This window comes from Protopterus annectens, chromosome 16.part0 (genome assembly GCF_019279795.1).
Source record: "Protopterus annectens isolate FY-2018-M chromosome 16.part0, PAN1.0, whole genome shotgun sequence".
NCBI lineage: Eukaryota > Metazoa > Chordata > Ceratodontiformes > Protopteridae > Protopterus > Protopterus annectens.
The window spans coordinates 625,761,631-625,784,116 of NC_056750.1; the positions used below are offsets into that span (position 1 = coordinate 625,761,631).

General features: G+C 43.4%; 1 protein-coding gene across 1 annotated transcript in view; it reads left to right on the forward strand.

Annotated features, from left to right (window-relative positions):
- The window catches only part of PMPCA (peptidase, mitochondrial processing subunit alpha), a 970,881-nt gene that overhangs the window by 378,850 nt on the left and 569,545 nt on the right, over window positions 1-22,486 (forward strand). The window contains exon 6 of the mRNA XM_044057867.1: window positions 8,806-8,906. Coding sequence (XP_043913802.1) covers window positions 8,806-8,906 — 101 coding nt within the window. The remainder of the gene's footprint in view (window positions 1-8,805; window positions 8,907-22,486) is intronic.

The following is a 22,486-nucleotide window of genomic DNA, read 5'->3' on the forward strand; positions in this document are numbered from 1 at the left end:
TAGAGTTATTGATGAAGTATTTGTTAGTGTTAGAGGTGGAGACATTAGGAACCAGACTGAAAAACAGGAAGCCAAATGGATCATTAGGTTCAGGGCTGACCAATACCCTGGACTTAATGATAAAGTACCTTTAAAACCACTTCTGAAATCTAAGAGGCTAAGGTAGAGAAGGGATTGTTATGGACGTCGTTTATGTTAAGAATGTGTATTTATGTGAGTTTGCACGAATTATATTTAAATGCATTTATATGATATTTTATAGCTTATATGTTTTATAGGAGGATGTGTCATATGCACATATATTTCTTGGACATCTTTTTTGTGTGTATGTTTATACATACATGTGTATATTATTTTTTATTATATGTATATTTTTTAGAGATTTATGCACTTTATACACATTTAATCCTTGTATAATTAATTTTATATAAGTGTTATTATATGTATACACATCAGATTTGGTGATTAGTCTTTAGAGTTAGGTGCATGTTTTATTGGAGGGTGATTGTTTCTTTAAATGAGTGGAGAAGATTTTTTTGAATTAAATTGGAATGGCGTCTTTTTTCTTTTAAAAGTGAGTGATATTTGAGGTTCGTACATGGTCTGATGAAGCCCTGTTCGGGTGAAAGCGCTTACCTCATTTTTTTATCTGTTTTATACTATGAATAAATTATTTGATCGTGAACTGACCGTGAATTGAGTTATTTCCTGAGTGGATTGGATGGTTTTGCACCCAGACAGCTTTGTATCGCTCCATTACCTGCTGTGCTTTATTGCTTTGATTTTCATTTTCTAACCATTAATTTAAAACTCGTATGGAAATTATTTTGTTTTCAGCAGTCATTTCCTTATAACATTTATAAGTTAACCCATCTGGGCCTAGCATACCTGATTTTAATTCCTTTCAAAACATCATTTAATTCCTTTACTTTTATCATTTTTGCAAGTTTTTACATCACTCTTACTTGATTAATATTTTATACATCTGTCTGATCTTTTTCTGCTTAGTCTTGCATCTTACTAAAATATTCTTCCACCTATTTCATTATTTCTTCCATACCATAGTTTTCTATTCATTTTTCTCTCCGTTTTTTGTGATTATCTCTCCTTACCTTCTTTCCCAAAAAAGTGGAGACTTCCTTCTCCTTACCTTGTGCAGCATAATTCTGATTACTTATTAATATTTATACTTTAAATGAAATGTCTATGTAATTTACTTTTTCTTTGTTTTCTTTCCTTTTGCTCCCTTTCAAATCTCTCTCAAAATCATTTATAATTAATCTGTTTTTTCTTTCCAAAACGTCTCCAATTTTAAAAACTTCTTCCTGTATTTTTCTGTATACCTCAACTACTTTTGCTCTATATTCTCATAAAAATGAATCATTGTATTATGATCCTGCCATAACTTTTCTGTATGCTGTCTAAAAAAAAATAGATTTTTTGAACTCTGCCAACTTAACTTTCAATCCATTACCATAATTCTCATATTAGTTATTTCTGCTTCTACAAGACAGATGATCTGAAAAATAGATTTTAATGTGTTCTAATATTTCCTCTAAACCATTTGAGAATGTAATATAATCATTTTTTTTTTTAAATTGCCTCTTCTATAAGTAAAGTCTTTTCTTCCCAAAAACTAACTGTCCATTTTTAATAGTTGCTTTTTGATGTTAAAATCTTTTCAGATGTCCTTCTATTCCACTGATGCAGTTTTCTACATGTGGGTTTACCCTTCTTCCTCTCCAGATCTTCCAGCTGGTTTACCCTTCTTCCTCTCCAGTTCTTCTGGACAGGTTTCCAAAGATTTTCAGTCCCTCTTGGTGTGTCAGACATTTGACGTGGCAGCAGTAACGTGGACTATAAAAGTGACGTTTGCATGCACCAGCCCTCAGAACTTTTCAGCCGCCAGTCATACACCAGGTGCGCCTGCTTCTCATGGACATAGGATCGAAAAAGATTCAGTTAAGTACCCTGTTGGGAATTCTTTTATTCCTACTTTGTTGTTTATTATAGTCTGTTAATGTCATCCGGTAAGGGCAAGTGCAGTCGGCAGATTCCCCACAAAGACACACATTACCAGTGTCTCTTTTGTCTAGGCAGGGAACACTACCACAAAAACTGTGCCATTTGCCGATTGTTTGTCCCTAAAACCTTACGCCGCTGTTTGCAAGCCCTAAACCTGTACTTAGAAAATCAGCACTTGAAACTGTTAGTGTTAGGAATGGAGGCTGCACCCGATGCCCTGTCCGAACTGCCTAGGAAGAGGGCCAAGTCCTCGTGGCCTACTTCTTCTGCTGCACCTCTGACTGTCGTACCTCAGTCTGTAGCCGACGTCAGCTTGACTGAGGATCTGGCATCTGCCAATACAGATATAGTGGGTACCTCTGAGGAAGCCGCAAAATCTTGAGTGGGCGACACATCCACAGAGGATTTACCAGCGCCTTCTCTAGATGCTGGGGGGAGAACCACCATTTAGTCGGGGTTCACCAGATGCCGCCTCTGCTTTCCCGATCAGTGACCCTAGGCCTATTCCCAGCCAAGACTCCAGCTAGGCCTTTAAAGAAAAAAACAGAAAACTAGACACCTCACTCATACCTCTTAAAGCATGCCAGATTGTCAGGCCTTCAGCCAGAGTTTGTTCAATGCTTTTATGGCCCTTAGGCCTTCAGCAGAACCCTCTGTCACTGCTCCTCCCCTCCTTAGTCCCAGACCTCCAACCCGGGAAAGGAGGGGTAGAACAGCCTGAGGAAGAGGAATTGTCTGACTCATCTGAGGAGTCTCTTTCCTACTCCTCCCAGATCTCATCCCCTTGGGATATGGTTATCCTGAGGAGGGCTCTATTGAACCTGATTCCCCTGTAGAGGATCATACACTTGGGGAAACTATTAATAAAATGAAAGACCACTTTAAATGGCAATCCTAGGTTATGTCTGATGTCCGGAAAAGGTTTTATGATCTTATTCAAATGGACACTCCCAGTATTCCTCCTATTCAGCCTGTTTTTCTGGATGCTTTTGCCTCAGCCTCCACTAGCCCAGACTCCCAACCTCTTGCTTCTCGGAGAGTAGACAGACTGTATAAAGTCCCTGAAATGGAGAAATTTCTCTAAGTGCCCTTCTGCTGACTCAGCCACAATTTCCATCTGTATGGGCAGGGTCTCCAAACTTCTGCCTATCACTGCTATCCTCCCAGCTGATAAAGACAGCAAGACCATGGAGTGGTTGGGAAAGAAAATGTATACTTCGGCCACCCTCTCTTTTTGAGGCACAAATTACCAAACACATATGACACAATACTCTTTAGCTCTCCTGGACAAAGCCTGTAAGGAGTTAGATGACATCTCTGACTGTGCAGCCAAGACCTCCCTGTCTTCACTCTTGTCACTCATTCTCAAGTGAATAGACAATCCCTGAGATGTAGCTATGATGCAGCTGAAGCCTCAGCCAGGTCAGCCGTATCAGCTTCAGTATTAAGAAGATACTCATGGCTGCGACTACAGCCTCTCCCAGATGACTTCAGGGCCAAACTCCTGGATGCACCTGTATTGCCTAATGAGCAGGATACAAAATAATTCACTTTACACCAAAGAAATTATTTAGTAACAAACTTTATTTATGCCACTAAACAGAAAACTAAATAAACTCTATGTAACTGAACAGTAAATCACACTAAAACAGAAAACTAAGTAAGCTGTATTTAACTAAAACATGAAATTAGACAGGACATTTAAAGAAAAAGTTATACATCACCGATAAAGAGAAAGCTTCATCGTGTCTTCAGTCTTGACTGGGAAGCCCTGTTGAAGTCGGGAAGGAGTCTTCATTGGGAAAACAGTCCTGGGCAGTGCGTCCACTCCCCAGGTGAGGCTTCTGCCTGAGTGCAGGGAGCCCCAGCTGTATATAACCAAATTGTTTACAAGTCATGAGAATCAGTACTTTTCCAGTGTAGGCTGGATCTTGCTAGATCATTATGTGGTGTTGGCACCCACCCCAGAAGGAACAGCAATTCCTGCCAAATACAATGATTTTGCAAGTTTCAAGTGTTAAAAGACAAGGAAACTCTTCAAAGCCACTCCCGGGACCCTCTGGTTATCCTCCAGTCTCTAGGGTTCTTGATCAATTTCCCAAAGTCCCACCTCAGCCCCACACAGGATATTGTCTTCTGGGTTGCAGAATCTAGACAGACCTCGAGAAAGGCCTTTCTTCCAGCAGAAAAGGTGGTATCCCTTCAAAACCACCTTCTTTCTGCTATACAATCAACAAAATTGACTGCAAGGCAATTTCTGAGACTTCTAGGCTACATGGCAGCTACCATTCCCATGTTGCCCCTAGCAAAGATGCACATGAGGAAACTTCAGTGGTACCTCCAGTCGGTGTAGATCCAACACTCCCACCCCACTGGAGTTCAGGATCCCATTCCTCCCCTGCTTACATCAGGAAATTAAATGGTGGGTGGCTCAGGTAATCCAAAACCCAGGTCTGCCTTTGCAAGCACCCTTTCCCTCCCAAACCATGTACACAGATGCCTGAGACCTGGGCTGGGGAGCGACTCTGGGGGAAAAGGAAGGTATAAGGGTTGTGGACAAACAGACTCCGACAAGACCACATAAACATGAGAGAAATGAGAGCCATTCTCGTGGCTCTACAGGCCTTCCAGCCATACCTAGAGCAGGGCCCTCTGAAGATATTCACAGACAACACCACAGTCCTGTGGTATCTTAACAAGCAGGGAGGGATCAAATCCTACCTCCTATGCAGACTAGCTCTGCAAGTGTGGGAACTGGTTACCTCACAGGGGATCACCCTCCAGGCAGCCTACATCCCATCCCTGCACAACTCCCAGGCAGGTTACCTAAGCAGAACCACTTCAAACAGCCACAAGTGGATGCTGCAAAGAGATGTTTTCCTGACTATCGTCCACAAGTGGGGTATTTCAAAGATAGACCTGTTCACCTCCTCCATAAACAGGCAAGTTCCTGGCTACTGCACCAGGACACCAGACACCAAGGCATTAGCAAAACATGCCTTCTCGAGCATTAGCAACAGATGCCTTCTCGATGACCTGGAAGGGGAAATTCCTGTATGCATTTCTCCCCTTCCCACTGATACAAAGGGTCCTGCTAAAAATTCAGCAGGACTCGCCCAAAATCTTGCTGGTGACCCCCTACTGGCCAAGACAGCACTGATTCCCTCTTCTTCTTCACCTGTCCAAGGGCAATCACCACAAGTTACCCCCTTCAGTGGACCTGCTCACACAGAACAAGGGGACTCTGATACACCCACAGGTGGCAATTCTTGCACCTCACCATGTGGCTGATAGGATTCTGATCCCATTCAGACACCTATACAATGAGGACATGCTCACTGTCCTGCAGGAGGCCAGGAAACCCAACACAAGGAAATCCTATCTCTCTAAATGGAAAAGGTTTTCCATTTGGTGTCGCAAAAGACAGCTGGACCCACTGGAAAACGATATTCCTCTCATCCTGTCTTACCTGTGTGAACTTGTGCAGACAGGGCTGTCATACTCATCTGTGAAAGCACACTTTTCTGCTATCTCTGCCTGCCTTCCCCTTGTATCTAGATTCCCCACTAAACTGTTCCTGAAAAGGGTACTGCACTTGAGACCACACAGGAGACCCCCCCCCAAGACTTTAACTATGTATTAAAAAATCTCACTCTAGGCCCCTTTGAGGCAGCAGATGAAGCTCCCGTAACATTTTGCACATGGAAAACTGTTTTATTGGTCGCGCTGACTTCAGCCAGAAGGGTCTGAGAATTGTAAGCTCTTACGGCTACACCACCATTTTTAGTCTTCCACCTGGACAGGGTGACTCTTAGGACTAACCCGTCATTCACTCCCAAAGTAGTGAATGACCTATCCTTGAACCAGGCCATCCACTTGGCTACCTTCTTCCCTAACCCGCAGGGGAATAGTGAGAGAGTACTTCATTCCCTAGACGTCCACAGACAACGTGGGTTTTATCTTCATAAAACCAAACCTTTTAGGAAATCTGACTGTTTGTCTCCTCCCACCCCAGAGCCCTGGGGAAAGCTGTGAGCAAACAGACCATCAAGGCCTGGATCTCCAGGCCATTTCCTTCTGCTACCTACACCATGGAAATACCTTTCAGGGGAATGTCAAAGCCCACTCCACCAGAGCAATGGCCTCTTCTGGAGCATTTTTAAGGGGTTAGATACGAACTCCATACTTGAGGCAGCTAGATGGTCCTCAATGTGCATACCTTTACCAAACACTGCAAATTGGACCATATCTCCAGGTCTAGGGCAGAGTTTGCCAGGGCTATCCTACACGCATTCCTGGAAACATCATCTAGGCCCCCCCCCCGCCAAGTCCTCGGTGAGCTTTGGCACTCACCCACATGTAGAATACTGCAACATTGGAATAGAAGGAAACAGGAAAATTGTATGAAATCTTACCATAACCATCGATGCCCTTCTCTTCCATGTTGCAGTATTCCTTCCCTCCCACCTCCCCTCTTGTTAGACTGCACTTGCTCTCCTGGGTGACACTGGACAGGCTATGCCCTTATAGGACTGGCTCTGACTGGGGCCTCTTTTAGGTTCTGAGGGCTGGTGCATGCAGATGTCACTTTTCTGGCCCATATTCCTGCTGCCACGTCAGACATCCGACGCACCCAGAGGGACTGAAAATATTTGGAAACCTGGCCGGAAGAACTGGAGGGGAAGAAGGGTAATCCCACTGCAACATGGAAGAGAAGGACATCTATGGTTATGGTAAGATTTTACACAACTTTCCTATCTTACCATATTCTTTTAGTAAATTACAATTTAAGTCTCCCATAATGATAATATCCATCATAGGTAATGCAAATTTCTTATACTCCTGAAATAACTCTTCTGTTTTATTTTTGTACCAACTTTCATCAAACTTTATTCCCATCTGTAGCATCACATATCATAATGTGCCGTGGACTAACCACTATTACAGCCATTATTTTAATTGATTTCTTTAACAGCATACTTATTTTTCATTCAAAAATCTTACATCCTGAAAAACAGATTAAATCACATTTCTGTTTCTGACACCATTTAACGATAATTCTTCTTTTCTCATTCATCAGACTGTTAACATTTAAAGAAAATTTTCTTCAGGTAACTTTTTCCTTTCTTTGCTGCTTTGGCTAATTTGTGTTTTCCTCTTTTAACTGTATTCCCAACTGTCTCTCTATTCACGTTTTCTTCACTAAACTATTCTTCACCTTCTTCCAGACCATGCAGTTCAAATTAATTTTGAACTTTAACCATGTAACTCCCCGTTTCCTCAACATCCTCCATACTTTCCCTTTTTTAACTGTCATCCACTTCACATTCCTCTTGAGTAATATTCATATTATTTAAATTTTCCTCTTCTTTGACTATAAGTTCACAGTCAAACCAATTATGTTTACTCCCACATTTCCTGCAGAAGTTCTTAAATTATTTGTTACCTGTCACTGCTCCACATTGATAACATTTTCTTTTACAACATTCACCTATCAAATTATCCCCTTCCCCATAATGAACACATTTTTGGTTGGCCACAATATTTTAACATCCCTTTTTTCTCCATTTATGACAATAAAACATGGTAAATGCCCAATGTCTCAATTTTTTTGTATCCAAACAACCATTCAGTTCCCGTCCCATTCCGTAATTTTCTATCATCATAAGTTTTTTTAACGTCATTAGTAGTTTTATATTTGTTCAAAAATTAATTTTCATTTCATCAGCAGTCATGTCAGATGTCCTAAACTGAATTTTAACTTTTCTTCGTAATATAACACTTTTCTTTAGTAACATATTTGTTTCATGGTTCATAGTCTTTTTAACTTTCAAAGGTAATAAAGTTTTCCACCCTTTCATAACTTTCTAAAGTAATTTCTCGAAAAATTTCTAATAACATAATGAGTAATCGCTGTCACATCCTTGAGGTGTTATACCTAATTGCCCAACTATATTGTCATAGACACATCTGTCAGTAGGACTTTTCTTTTTTTACTTTTTGTTTGAACAATTACACACCTACCAGTAAAAGTTTTTCCTTCTTCACTATTCACAGCATGTCTTGCAGCAACTATATGTTATTTTTTCCATTAATTGTCTGTGTTCTGCATATTCACTAAGATACTCTCCATTCCTGTCAATATCATTCAAACCCAAATCTCCCTCCTCTTTGTTTCCCTGTTCCTGAGGAAATCACTTTCTTTTGTACTATTCTGACTATAATACAGCTGTTTTATTCATCTTCATTTAACATATGACACAAAATGTGTCTCTCCAAAACTCCTTCATTCAAATCTGTCATTTTCAAGTGTGTGGTATTCTTTGCCCCACACTGTTTGTAATCCTTTCAGTTTTTCTGTAAACGACTGAAGACTTTACACCATTTCCATCAGAATTTCCATTACTTCATCTTCTTTCTCAGACTTGTACATGTCACTTCTGTTTCCCTGTATCTCATATAAAATCTGCTCTTCCTTCTCCATTCTTTCTCTCACCAAGAGGCACAGCTACTCTGGCCTGCCGCAAACACTAAAGAGTAGAGGAAGTTCCCCAATGATCTTGCCAGATTTCCCCTAGTAGTATAAATATCACCTCTGATGCCCCCTGAAAAAGGCTATTAGCCTTGTGAGATTAACCTGGTCAACAAAGGATAAGTAAAAATCGTAGTGTTAAAAATGTAAAGTTAATTAAAAATGGAAAATCACTTTGATCTGTTGCAAACACGCTGTAGCAGACTGTAATGCTGTTTTACACTGTATTTTTTTTTTTGTTTTGTCAGATGAAGAACTTGAGATGACACGTATGGCTATCCGATTTGAGCTCGAAGATTTAAATATGAGGCCTGATCCTGAACCTCTCCTTACTGAAATGATTCATGCGGTATGCCTTGATAAATTTTGATTTGATTCATGTTTATTTTGTTTCCAGTCTTCATCTCTGTGGAATGCTGTCATTACATACAGTGTTATCTGTTCTGTCTGGCTCAGCCTGTGGTACTTCGTATCCAACACCAGCTGATTCTAAAGCCCTTAGCTCATCTTGGCTCCACCTTATTTACTCATAACTTCCCACTTCTCCATCAGCTCCCCAGATGTAGTTTGCTGCCATTCATGGTCTGCAGTTTGGATCTTGGCTGTGCAGGCTGGTTCAGGTTTTTCCTCAAGATTCCTAGGAGTGATAAGATTTCCTTTCCCCTTACCCTTATTTTAGTGCTAAACCCTTTTAGGTTAGTTTAGATAGTTTTCCAAGTAGTGTGAGGTCATTTGTCCTAGCTAGGTGTAACTAGAGTCCTTTTTCCATGGTACCCTTTCCCACCCTTTTTCCCTGTCATAGGGTGTCTTTTTTCTGAGTGCATGTGTGCAATGATGCCTCTTTTGGTGACTTATTGGAGCTGCTTTGGCAGTGTGAGGGCTAGAACATCAAAGTTCCCTCTCTGGAGTCAGGTTTTCTGGAGGTCTTTGGCATAAACCCAGCCATGCCCTGGGTAGTGCCCCCCCCTCCGATGCCTTCATAGACCTAGATATTGGAGGGTGTGGAAGGAGTCCGACGCAATAGAGCTAATCCCTCAGAAACCAGACAAAGATCTTGCCCCCCAAAAAGACCGGCCTTTTTGGAACAGGGGTCCAGCTGTCTATGCCATTGTGATGGCGACAGCCACCAAAAAAGGAGATTTCTGAAGAGAGCTCCTTGTTTACCCCCCAAACAGGGAGTCTTGGGTGCTGGATTGACTAAGGAAGTGATCATATGGCTCATCCACCTTTACTTTGAGGGTTCTTAATTACTTATTGCAATTGGCAAGGCTTCACTGAGGTCTTGTCTCAGAAGTGTCAAGCACCCTCAAGACACAGCAATCTTTGGATACCCAGAAGAAGCTAGAGACTCTGCTGTCCACCTTGATTTCCATCACCATTGTTGCTGTGAGACTCATTTTGACCATGACTTTTGGAGTGTCCAGAGCATCAGGTTCCGGAATTGCACTGAAGCAACACTCCTGGATGCAGCTGTGCAACTTTGCAGACTGCTTCAAAGCATCCTTTATCAATGCCTCTTTTGACAGGTCTTCCTTCTTTGGACCTAGTGTTAATGCCACATTGACAAGGAGTGAACAAGATGGGAAGACACTGTCTGCTGTCAAGAGTTTGCTTTTCCACCACCCCAGCGATCCTTCTCTAGGAATCGGGAAGGGGGCAAGCACCTCTTCTTCAGAAAATCACAGCTTTCTTCTCAGGATCCTCCCAAGGACAGGGGGAGTCATAATGGATGCCGCCTTAGGGACAGAGGCAGTCTGCAAAATCAGGGTATCCATAGGGCTTTATCTGGTGAGCCCTTTCAGCGATCCTAAAGGTTGCCCAACTGCTGGCCTTTGAAGGTAGTTGAGAGTAATCAAGCTGTCCTCCCCAGAGCTTGGGAAGCCATAACCTCTGAAGCCTGGATGTTGAGAGTCATATCCAGAAATTATGATGTTCTTCGTCTCACATTGCTGCAGTCATAACCTGTGGGTAGTCCGCTGTCCTCGGTCGGCCCGAATACCAAAGAGCTAGGCTGGCGTCGGTCATTGTTGCCTAGAGCTGAGTAGTACTTAAGCGCATGACCGACGCCATATCCTCAGTCTTTCTTGTGGTCCAAGCAGAAGCAGTCTGAAATTTTCATTTATCGAGTTTCAGACCGAAGACCAAGTTAAATTTTTGTCTTTTCTTGCCTCAGTTATCCGGATGTCAGAAAAAGTTAATAATTGTATTTCTTGTGGGAAACAGATACCTCATAGGGATTATCATTCTTTCTGTATTCCTTGCTTGGGGCCTGAGCACGACGGTCGGGTGTCGCTTTGTGCTAGATTTAATAAGCGCACCATTAAACGAAGATTAGACTGTGCCAGGCTTGTTTTGGTAGCGGTGTAACTATAACATGCCGCCGGATCCTCCGATGCCGCTACCGCTAAAAAGCGTAAGGATAAATCTTTAAGGTCTAAACGGATGAGCCGTATGCGGACGCCGGGTTCTACGGAGCCTCCGGTTGAATCTGTGGATCCTGCCGAGGGTTCGCTGAATCCCAGGGGAACCTTTACTTTTACAGGAGTTGGCCTCTCAGGAGTTAGGCCAGGCTGAGGCTGCTTCTCAGGTGTCTGTAGTTCCAGCTTTACAAAAGGTTATTAGGCCTTCTACTTCAGTGGCTAAAGGCCATGCTAAGGCCAAACCTTGTCTTGTTGGCCCTGGTCATAGTTCTAGCTCTCCAGCCCCTGTTCCTAAAAAGCATATGTTGAAAATGGCAGAGGACTCGATTACTTTGACCAGGGGTTCTAAGAGAAGAGGCCTAGGGTGGAGGCAGATTTAGAGGAATGGATCATTCCTCTGACTACTCTGAATCCTCAGCTGAAGAAATTCAGGATTTCCTTCCTATTCAGATTCGGATGCAGAGGACTCCTGTCCGTCTGCTTCTCCTCCAGAGGATTTTTCTTTTCTGAGACTTTACATTCCATGAGGGAACATTTCAAGTGGGAAGGTCAAGATTTTTCAGATTCTCGGAAAAGGCTTAGCGAGTTTTTCTCTGCCACAACATAGGCCCTTGGGGATTCCTCCTGTGTTAGATGTCGTGCAGGAGGTTTTTTCTGAATCTTCCCTTAATCCTGATTCTTTGCCTCCGGCCCTGTTAAGCCAGACAGGTATTACAGAGTTCCAGAAGCACATAAGTATTTGTACAAGAGTCCTAGAGCTGATCCGAAACTATTATTCAAGGTCCTAAGGGTGTTAGGGCTTCTGTGGCTAAGAATCCAGTTCCTTTGGATAAGGATTCTAGAGCGTTAGATAGGTGGGGAAAAAGTATACACCTCCCACGTTAGCTATGAGGGCTTTGAATTGCCAGTTTCATATGCTGAAGTATCAGAATTTTTGTTAGGCCAATTGAAATCTAAGGTGGATGCTTTATCTGAGGGTATAGAGTGTAAGGAGCTCCAGGAGTTGGTTCATGCATCAGATCAAGTTGGCAAACATTCTTTGCAGTGTGGTTTTGATGCTCTTCAGGCTTCATCCAGGGTGGCTGCTACAGGTTCAGTTATTCGTAGACATGCCTGGCTTAAGGATCAAAATTTGTCAGAGCATGTTAAGGCTCGGATTTTGGATGCTCCTCTTCAATCTGAAGTACTTTTTGCCCCTCCTGTGGAATCCGTTTTGAAAAGATGGAAGATAAGGCTAAGTCTATGCAGACGGTCAAGGATTTTATGCAGGTGCAGCCCCTAAGTTTAGTAGGAATTGGCCTGCTAGAGGATGGTCTTATCCTTCTTCGGATTATCAGTCTAAGGGCAGGTCTAGACGTGGTAGAGGCAGGGCTCACGCTCAGGGTTCTTTCAGACCTAGGACTTGGAGCTCTCCTGCACAGTCTTCTGGTGAGGGTAGGGGTCAGCCCTTTCGTAAGCAGACCCAATGACCTGTATCTTCCGCTGCCAGACCCTTCTTTACTGGCAGCTCCTCTAGGAGGAAAGTTGGGACTTTTCAAACAAAACTGGAATTTGGTCACCCAGGACCAATGGCTGTTTGATATAATAAATCAAGGTTACAAGTTTTATTTTCACACTTTTCCTCCTTTCAAAGGCATGCCGGATGTGCCTCCTCAGCAAAGGCTGGAGGCTCAGGAGCAAATTTCTCTGCTTTTGCAGATGGAGGCAATTCAGGTGGTCCCTCCGTCAGAAGTAGGCCTAGGATTTTATTCATTCCTAGTGCCAAAGAAAGGAAACACTTGGAGGCCAATTCTGGATTTGTCCATTCTCAATACCTACCTAGACATTCCAAAGTTCAAGATGTTAACATTACAACAACTTCTGCCTATGCTAGGCAAAGATCACTGGATGGTAACCCTGGATCTCAAAGAGGCCTATCTTCACATCCCTATCAGGCCCAGTTGCAGGAGATTCCTGAGATTTCGGGCCGGTAATTATCAGTTCTCTGCATTGCCCTTTGGTTTATCTACTGGGTATTCACAAAAGTTCTGGCTCCTGTGATTGCTTTCTTCAGACAGAGAGGAATACAAATTTACCCTTATCTGGACGATTGCCTGATTCTTGCTCAAAACAAAGACATATTACTACAACATCTCCAGTATGTAATGGCAGTTTTAAGGTGCCTAGGAAATAAAGTCCAGTCTAGTACCCTCTCAGGACATGTGCTTTCTGGGTGTGAGACTGAATACAGCTTCTCAGATGGCATTTCTGACCCCGGACAAACAAAGAACTCTTCATCTTTACTTCCAGCAGTTATCAGTAATGTCCAGGCTGACTGCAAGGACAGTCCTTCAAGCCTTGGGGTTCATGGCATCTTGCATTCTAGTACTTCCCAATGCCAAACTGCATATGAGGAAGCTACAATGGTATCTCAAAAGTGTGTGGACTCAACACTGCCACGGTTTGGACACTGTCATTCGATTATACCTTGCATCCAGAAGGAATTCTTGTGGTGGGCTCAGGAATGTCACCTAAACAAGGGACTCTTGCCTCGGACTTGGCTTGAGGAGCACACTTCAATGGGAAATGGATACAAGACATGTGGCCTCCCAAACTACTACATTTGCATATCAACATGAAGGAGATGTTAGCAGTTCAATTTGCTTTGATGGCCTTCAAGGACCTGCTTCAACCGGGACAGGTGTTGATTCAAACAGACAACACAACAGTCATGTGGTACATCAACAAGCAGGGGGGAACCCATTCCTACCCTCTTTGCAGGCAAGCAATGATTTTGTGGGAGACTGCTCTGAGTTTTCGAATCAATCTTCAAGCATGGTTTCTGCCAGGAGCTCAGAACTCCCTAGCAGATATATTGAGCAGGCAAATTGTGGATCCCCATGAGTGGAAACTGGATCCTCAACAATTGACTGTGGCTTGGGGAACTCCAGACATAGATCTGTTCGCTTCTCCACTGAATTTTCAACTTCCAAAATTTTGCACAAAGATGTTAAGTGGATGCTCTATCTTTATGGTTTTCCTCCTCTGCCTCTTCTCCCCAAGGTACTCTTGAAAGTCAGGCAGGACAAGCCTTGCATGATTCTAATAGCACCAGATTGGCCACGTCAGCATTGGTATCCTCTGCTGAGGAGTTTACTCCAGGAGCCTCCTTGGCTTCTGCCACAGGTTCCTCATTTGTTGTCCCAGTCAAACAATCATTTTCTCAATGTTCAGGTGCAGTCCCTCCATCTAACAGCCTTCTCAGCTTCCTCAACAGGTTTTGAATGTCATTTTGGAAGCCAGGCCTAGCACTAGAAAAGTTTATGCTGATAAATGGAAGAGATTTTTTCTTTGGAGCACTGCAAAGGGTTTTGATGTTTCAGTGTCTAATTTGAGTTTTGCACTACAGTATCTTACTGAATTATTGGACAAGGGTATGTCATTCTCTTCTGTGAAGGTTCATGCTGCAGCCATTTCTGCTCACTATGATTGTGACCCTCCTTTATTTTCTCATCCTTTGTTCAAACAATTTCTTAGAGGGGCAAAGAATATAAGACCCGAGCTCCTACTCCTTCCTGGGATCTCAATTTTGTTTTGGAGAAACTTACTTTACCTCCTTTTGAGCCTGCAGCTACGTCTGAACTGAAGTTTTTGTCTTGGAAGACTGCTTTTTTGTGGGCAATTACTTCTGCTAGGAGGGTATCTGAATTGCAGGCACTCATGGCAGTTGAACCCTTTTGATATTTCATAAGGATAGAGTTTCTTTTGAACTAACCCTACTTTTATGCCTAAAGTGGTTTCTAATGTGGCCTTGAACCAGTCTATTCATTTGCCTACTTTTTATGCTGATCCCCAAAATAAAGGGGAAAAGTCTTGCATTCTTTGGATATCCACAGGCAATTACGTTACTATTTGAGCAGAACTAAGGAGTTCAGACAGACTCAACAGTTATTTGTTTCTTTTGCTTTGAGTTCACAAGGAAAGCTGTTTCAAAGCAGACTATTTCAAAGTGGATTGGTCATTGTATTGCTTTTTGTTATTCTCATCATGGGAAGGATGTTCCTGCTGGGATCAGACCTCATTCTACTAGGGCTACTGCCACTTCTACTGCTTTTCTAAGGGTGTAGCTACTAAGGATATTTTGGAGGCAGCTACTTGGAGTTCAGTACACACTTTTACTAAGCATTACCATCTCCCTCTTTATTCCAAGTCCAGGGCTGGGTTTGCCACTGCAGTTTTACAGGGCATGTTAGCAGCTCCTAATGCTTTGTAGTTTGCCAGCCTCCCTTTTCCTTTGCTTTGGGATTCTACCCACAGGTTGACTGCAGCAATGTGAGACGAAGAACATAGTACAGTTTTGTACCTACCATAAATGTAGATGTTCGAGGATCCACATTCCTCCTTCCCTCTATAGTTGTGGTTGCTGGGTTTCTTTTTGGGATACTCTTTATTTCCACACTGGTGGTTGTTGGGCTTTTACTACTTTAGTTCTGGCCTTCATTTTTAGGCCTTCTGACTTCTGGGGCAAGAAAGACTGAGGATATGCCATCGGTCATCCAGCCTAGCTCTTTGGTAGAGGACAGAGGACTACCCACAGGTTATGACTGCAGCAATGTGGATCCTCGAACATCTACATTTATGGTAGGTACAAAACTGTACTTTATTCCTTTATAGTTTCCAAAAGGTTTCACAAAACATCTCCCCAATGTCCCATCCCTTCAGAGAAGTTCGGCACTGGCAAAGATCCAAAAGCTGCTCACAAAATAAAGTCATCCATTAGGTCCCATCAGACCAGATAGGATCTGGGGTCTTCTCCAGATTCTTATTAGCAACCAGACAAAGGACCTCAGACTGATCTCAGACCTGAGCAAGCAAAAATGCCAAGTTCTGGATGGTCACAGTGCAGTCCTCCTCTGCAGAAGGACAACTGTTTGAGGAAGGACAACTGGATGTGCTCGATAGACCTCAAGGGACACCTAGCATCACATAATCATATGTCAGTATTCTCAGAGTTTCCTTTGCTTCCATCTTAGAGCCAGTCACTATCATTTCAGGGCCCTGCCCTTGGGTCTCACCACAGCCCAGGTGTTTACCAAATGCTTGGCATTGCTGCAGTCTGGCTTCAGCTGCATGGTTTCCAAGTCTTCCCATACTTGGAAGCTTGACTCCTCACTGCCTCTCGTCTGGGGATTCCTTGCTCCAACTGTGTGACAATTTAGGCATCACAGTCAATTACCTCAAATCAAGCCTTCATCCTGTACAAGTCTTAAGAGTTCATAGGAGGTCATCAGGACACAGTACATCCAGATTGCTAGGCTTACAGGTTCCAGAGTTTTCAGTCTTCAAGCTTAGACCCTGTCAGTGCTTGCAGATGTTCTTCGTGTTTCACTGTTGCAGTCATTACATTAACTCTCTCTCTTTGGTTTCTCCCCCTTTTGATGAGTTATTAGATCTTGTCTGTCGAAAGGTGTGGGAAACTCCTGATACTGCGGAACTGGTCCCAAGGAGACCCAATATGTTTTTGTCCGCCCCCTCTCAAGGAGTATCTATCTAAAGGCGTTCCAGTAGATTCCATGGTGGTGGCAGCAGCCACCAAGAATGAACTTGCTGAAACTTCATCTGCCGTCCATCCGCCTAACAAGGAGTCCCGGGCTATGGACGGGTATGGGAAGCATGTGTTTACCTCAGCGGCCTTTATACTGCGGTCACTGAACTACTTGATGCATTTTACGAGGCTCCAGAGAGATCTCCTAAAAGAGCTAGGAGATTCTCTACAGGGTAACATTTGTGATGCCGTGGCACAGAAGGTCAGTGCACAAATGTCTCCCCTAAATTCCCTTACCAACTCCTCCATGAGGCTGATCTCATATGCAGCCGATGGAACAAGTAGGGCTGTGGGTTCCGGAGTCTCTCTTAGGAGACGCTCCTGGATGCGCTTGAGCAATTTCACGGAGGCCTTCAAGTCTATGTTCACCAGTGCCCCATTTGATGGTTCATCATTGTTCGGAACCAAGGTGAAGGACACTCTCACTAGGTGCGAGCAGGAAGGAAAAACCCTGTCTGCCGTGGGAGTCCATTTTTCCATGCCTTCTAGACCTTACCCCAAGGGCCAGAAGGGTGGGAAAATGTGGTTCAGGAAGTTGCAGAGGTTTTTTCAGGGCACACAAAGTGATTACACTTCCGGAGGCAGGGGAGGGGGTGGAAATTCAGGTAGATGCCACCCTAGAGGCAGAGGAGGCCCGCGTAACCAGGGGGACCGTGATTCCTTTTGTGGTTCTCCTTACCAGCGCTCCTCAAGGGAGGCCCAACTGTGCGTTTCTGGAGCCGGTCGGGGGTCGCATTTCTTTATACTCAGAAGCCTGGCAAGAAGTCACCCAAGACGAGTGGGTATTAAAGATAATTTCCAGAGATTATCATATCCCCTTTACTTCTCCTCCCCCACCATCCAAGAGAATCCCAGACATTCCACCCAGTCACTGGGATTCCATAACTTTAGAAATAAAAATGTTGCTTTCAAAGGGAACCATCCAGCCTGTCCCCGCAGACCAAATAGGATTAGGGACTTGCTCCAGATTCTTTTTGGTGCCGAAAAAAACAGGGGTCCTGAAACCCATCTTGGATCTCAGCCGATTGAACCTTCATGTACAAAAGTCCAAGTTCCGCATGGTCACCTTACAGTCAATACTCCCTCTGTTAGGGAGAGATGTGTGGATGCGCTCCATCGACCTCAAAGATGCTTACTGCCATGTCAAGATGGACAGGGCATTGAGAAGTCATTTACGCTTCCGGCTGGGAGCCTGTCATTTTCAGTTTCGCGCTCTGCCCTTTGGTCTCACCACAGTCCCCAGGGTGTTCACCAAATGCATGGCAGTTGTAACGGCTCACTTGAGACGTCAGGGATTTCAAGTGTTTCCGTATCTGGATGACTGGCTCCTTTCTGCCACCACCAGGCATCTACTGTTACAGGCCAGAGACGCCACCATTGCACTGTGCCAATGGTTAGGAATTACTCTAAGTTGGAAAAAAAATCTGCCTTGTTGCCCTCACAGCATCACTTTTATCGGCACTGAACTAGATACGGTGCTCATGAGGGCCTTCTTACCAGAAGAGAGAATTCAGGCTCTACAACAGCAGGTCTACGACTTACTACCATTGAGAAAGGTCAGGGCAAAAGTGGTCCTCAAGTTATTAGGGACCATGGCTGCCACAATCATGCTAGTTCCCCTTGCCAGACTACACATGAGGGCTCTTCAGTGGCTGCTTTTCACCCAATGGTCACTGCAGCATCTCCCACTCTCCCATTTTATTCTGATTACGAACACGTGCAAGTGGGATCTATGCTGGTGGCTTCAGGCCAGCAATCTCAACGTGGGCAAAGCTCTTTGTCCCATCTTCTCTAGTTGCCACGGTGACCATGGATGCCTCCTAGATCGGGTGGGGGGGGGCATTATCTTGGCAGGACTATCCAAGGCACATGGCAGGATCACGAGACCCATTTGCATATCAGTGTCTTGGAGATGAGAGCAGTGCTATTAGCATTGCAAGCACTTCAGTGCTCTCTCCCTCCGGGGACAATTGCAATCCACTCAGACAACATGGTGGTGGTGTGGTACCTGAACAAACAGGGAGGAACCAAATCATACCCCCTTTGCAGAGAGGCACTTCGAGTTTGGCAGTGAGTGGTGTCTTCCCAACGCTTTCTAGTTGCAACGCATATACCGGGGAAGTCCAACGTGATTGCCGACAGGCTGAGCAGAGCTATCCTAATGCCTCACGAGTGGTCCCTGAACAATTATATTGCAGAAGAGATATTCCACAGATGGGGTCAGCCTTGCTGCGATCTATTTGCCAGCCCCCTCAATGCCAAATGCAGCAGCTGCTTCACCCTTATCCCCCCGGAGGGGGAGATGCCCAGGGACGCTCTGGCTCACGATTGGCCCTCCAGTCTTCTCTGTGCCTTTCCACCATTACCGCTAATATCAAAGGTCATTCAGAAAGCACAGTCTTTGGGGAGCAAAATGATCCTCATTGCCCCACACTGGCCTCGTCAGATTTGGTTCCCCTTCCTTCAACCCTGTCTAATGGACAAGCCCTGGATTCTGGACCCAGTTCCAGATCTGCTGACTCATATGTCAGGACAGTTACATCCCTCCATCCTGACCCTCAGGTTGACAGCTTGGCTGCTCCAGTTCCATCCTTAGTCAGGCTTCATGATTTTTCCCGGAAGTGGTCCATATTCTATCATCTTCCCACAAGCCTTCTACCAGGAAGATTTATTCCAGTAAGTGGAAGAGATTTTCTATTTGGGCCTGTGAGAGACATATTGATCCTTATACAGTGCCTATTTCGGCAATATTGGAATTTCTTTCTCAACTGTTTAGTCAGGGTTCAGCTGCGGCAACCATTAAAGTGCAATTGGCAGCAATTTCTACCTTTCATGTTGCTAATGAGCCCAACCTTATGGCTCATAGCTTTGTTGGGCTTTTATGAAAGGGACATTGTTACTCCGACCTCCAGTCTTTGATCCAGTGATGCCATGGGACCTCAATTTTGTACTACAGAAGCTCACCTCAACTCCCTTTGAGCCCGCAGCTACGTGTGACATTAAATTCTTGTCATGGAAGACAGTACTCTTGGTAGCCATAATTTCAGCTAGGTGGGTCTCTGAACTCCAAGCATTATCAATTAGGCCACCTTATTTGATGTTTCCCAAAGATAGGGTCTCCTTAAGAACCAACCCTTCTTTTGCTCCAAAGGTTGCCTCTGTTGCCAATATCAGCCAATCCATTGAGTTGCCTGTGTTTTTTCCTGAATTTCCAACAAGGTAGAATTTAAGTTTCATCAGCTGGATGTTCACAGACAATTGCGTTTCTATTTACATAGGACAAAAGATTTCAGGAAATCAGATCAAATGTTTGTCTCGTTTTCAGACACTAGACTTGGGTTCCGGTTTCTAAGGTAGCCTTGTCCCACTGGATCTCCAATTGTATCTCGTTTATTTATGCTTCCAATGGCAAAGAATTACCCTTTAAAGTGAAGGCTCATTCTACACGATCTGTGGCTACCTCAACTGCATTTCATGCTAGGATGTCTGTGAATGATATTTGTGCTGCAGCAACATGGGCTTCGCCTCATACCTTCATTAGTCACTACAAATTAGATCTGGTCTCTAGAAGCAGATCTTCCTTTGGTTCCATGGTGCTTGAGTATTTTTCACTGAGCCACCCAAGATCAAGGTGCTAGGGACATGCCCCATGGGTAAGAATGAAGGCGAGATTGGACTACATAACATCAAGAAGTTATGTACTCACCATAACGTTCGATGTATGTAGTCCATATCGCATTACATTCTTACTAACCCTCCCTCCTTCCCCCTCCTGGAGAACCTGGAGGTATTGTCTCTAGGTGTCAGTAGTCCCTTCTGTTGGGGTTGTTCTTCTCAGTGTGTATGTGTGTGAGCTTGCAGCAAACAAGATCTGGGGATTAGACCTGTTGCATGATGGGATACCTCTTAGCCCTGAACCAATTGAAGATTTGAGCTAGAGTATGGCCAGGTTGGAGCCGAGGTTTGGCTCCGAACCCACGGGTAAGAATGTAAGGCGAGATGGACTACATACATCGGATGTTATGGTGAGTACATAACTTCTTGTTTTAATATCTTTAATATATACAGCAGACACTCATAAGATTTTCCCCACCTCACATTTAAAATACCTCTGACTGCCCACTATACAAAACTGTTTTACAATATAACATGCAATTTACATTGGATTCCAAGAAGGTTACACATTGAGTAACAGCTTATTTCTAGCTCTCCCAATGTGAAAACAGAAACTCGGCAGAGAAGGCCAGTAGACTTGTGTTTATGGGTAAGTTTAGGTAACTGGCTAGTAAGTGAATGCCTGGATGCCAGGAATAAAGAAATATAGAAGACCTGGAAAAAATCAGCAATAAAAAGTGAGGAAGAACCACTGACTGGGGAAAGTTCTGCAGCTGTTGAGCAAAAAACAATGCAATGCAACATTCAAACATGACTTTTAATCTACAGGAAGATGTTAGACAACTGCTTAGAAACCTGGTTAAACATACCATTGATGGAGTATATCAACATGAATAACAAAAGACTGGAAAAAATGGAAGAAGCTTTAAACAGATATTCAGATGAGATTATAAATCTGCAAAAATCAGAGGTCGAAATGAAGAAAAGGCTGGCTGAATCTGAGACTGCTCAGCAAGAGATGTTTCAAAAAGTAATAACATTAGAAGACAGAGCAAGCAGGGAAAACCTATTTTCAACTGTACCAGAGAAGCTGGAAGGAACAGGCTGCATGTATTTTATGAAAGCACAAATAAACAACTGGACTGGTATTCCACAGCAGGAGCTGTTAGTTTAAAGGGCACATCATGTGTATGCTCCAAACCTGGCTATAAGAATGCAACCTTGACCTTTAATGGTAAAGATACAATCCTACCGGCAGAAGGAGTTCATTCTGACAAAACTGTGGCAGAAGGACAAAGTTCTTAACAATGGGAGTCAGTAGACTGTGAAGAATAACTACTCATTGTACACTAGACAGAAGAGGAGCAAATTTATTCCACTCTTCAGGGGATGTTGAGATGCAGGTGTGAGATTCAAACTGCTGTACCCGGCTGTCTTCAGGGTATTCTTCACTGGAGGGGCAAAATCATTTTTGATGAAGTACATGCAAAGGAGGAAATAGAAATATATATCCAACAAAAAGTAAGCTGTGAAACAGAAGGAGATTCTGCTTCCTGTTCTTCTGATAATAAAGGCCACAGACTGACTGTACCTGTGAAACCTTTTCAGAATTTTCAGCAGAAATGTTGGAGTGAAGGAAGGGAGCACAGAGGTAGACTAGAATAATCGAGAGTATGTTGGAAGTGAAGCAGAGACAGGATTTCAAAGATGAACAGTAATAAAACCAGTAAGTTAATATGGGATTACAATGGAATAATTATATTTGTGAAACATGACAGAACAAGGACATCTGGAAATATTGGACTTTTTTAGAATTTGCTGGACTTGTGGGGGACTCTAAAACATATGCCCTACTTCCTTTCATTAATGTTCAAAAAAGTGCTTTGGGGAGGGGAAGAGGAGGGAATAGGTTAACTGTAAGTAAATATTTTTTCTTAAATAGTACCAATTTTGGTGCAAGTGCTTGTCTTTACATGCTATAAAGTAAATTTTTTTCAGTTCGTTGTAAGTGTAATGGGGAATGTAAACGTGCTGTTGTTCTTTTCTTTCTCCCTTCTGTCTTCCTTCTTGTTCAGTTGTAAGAAATGTAGGCACTGTAATGTTAAAAAAAGCCTGGCTAAAAACATGATAAAAGAAAAAATGTCCTTTTTCTCATTCTTGCATGGGAAAATGACTGGATTAAAGACCAAAGATTGATTTAGTAACAAATTTTAAGAGAGAGCAAGCAAATGAAAAAGAACATTGAATATTATGAGGCTTTTTTTAGCAAATACATGTATGCTCAGTAACAATTCTGCAGCTAGTCTTCAT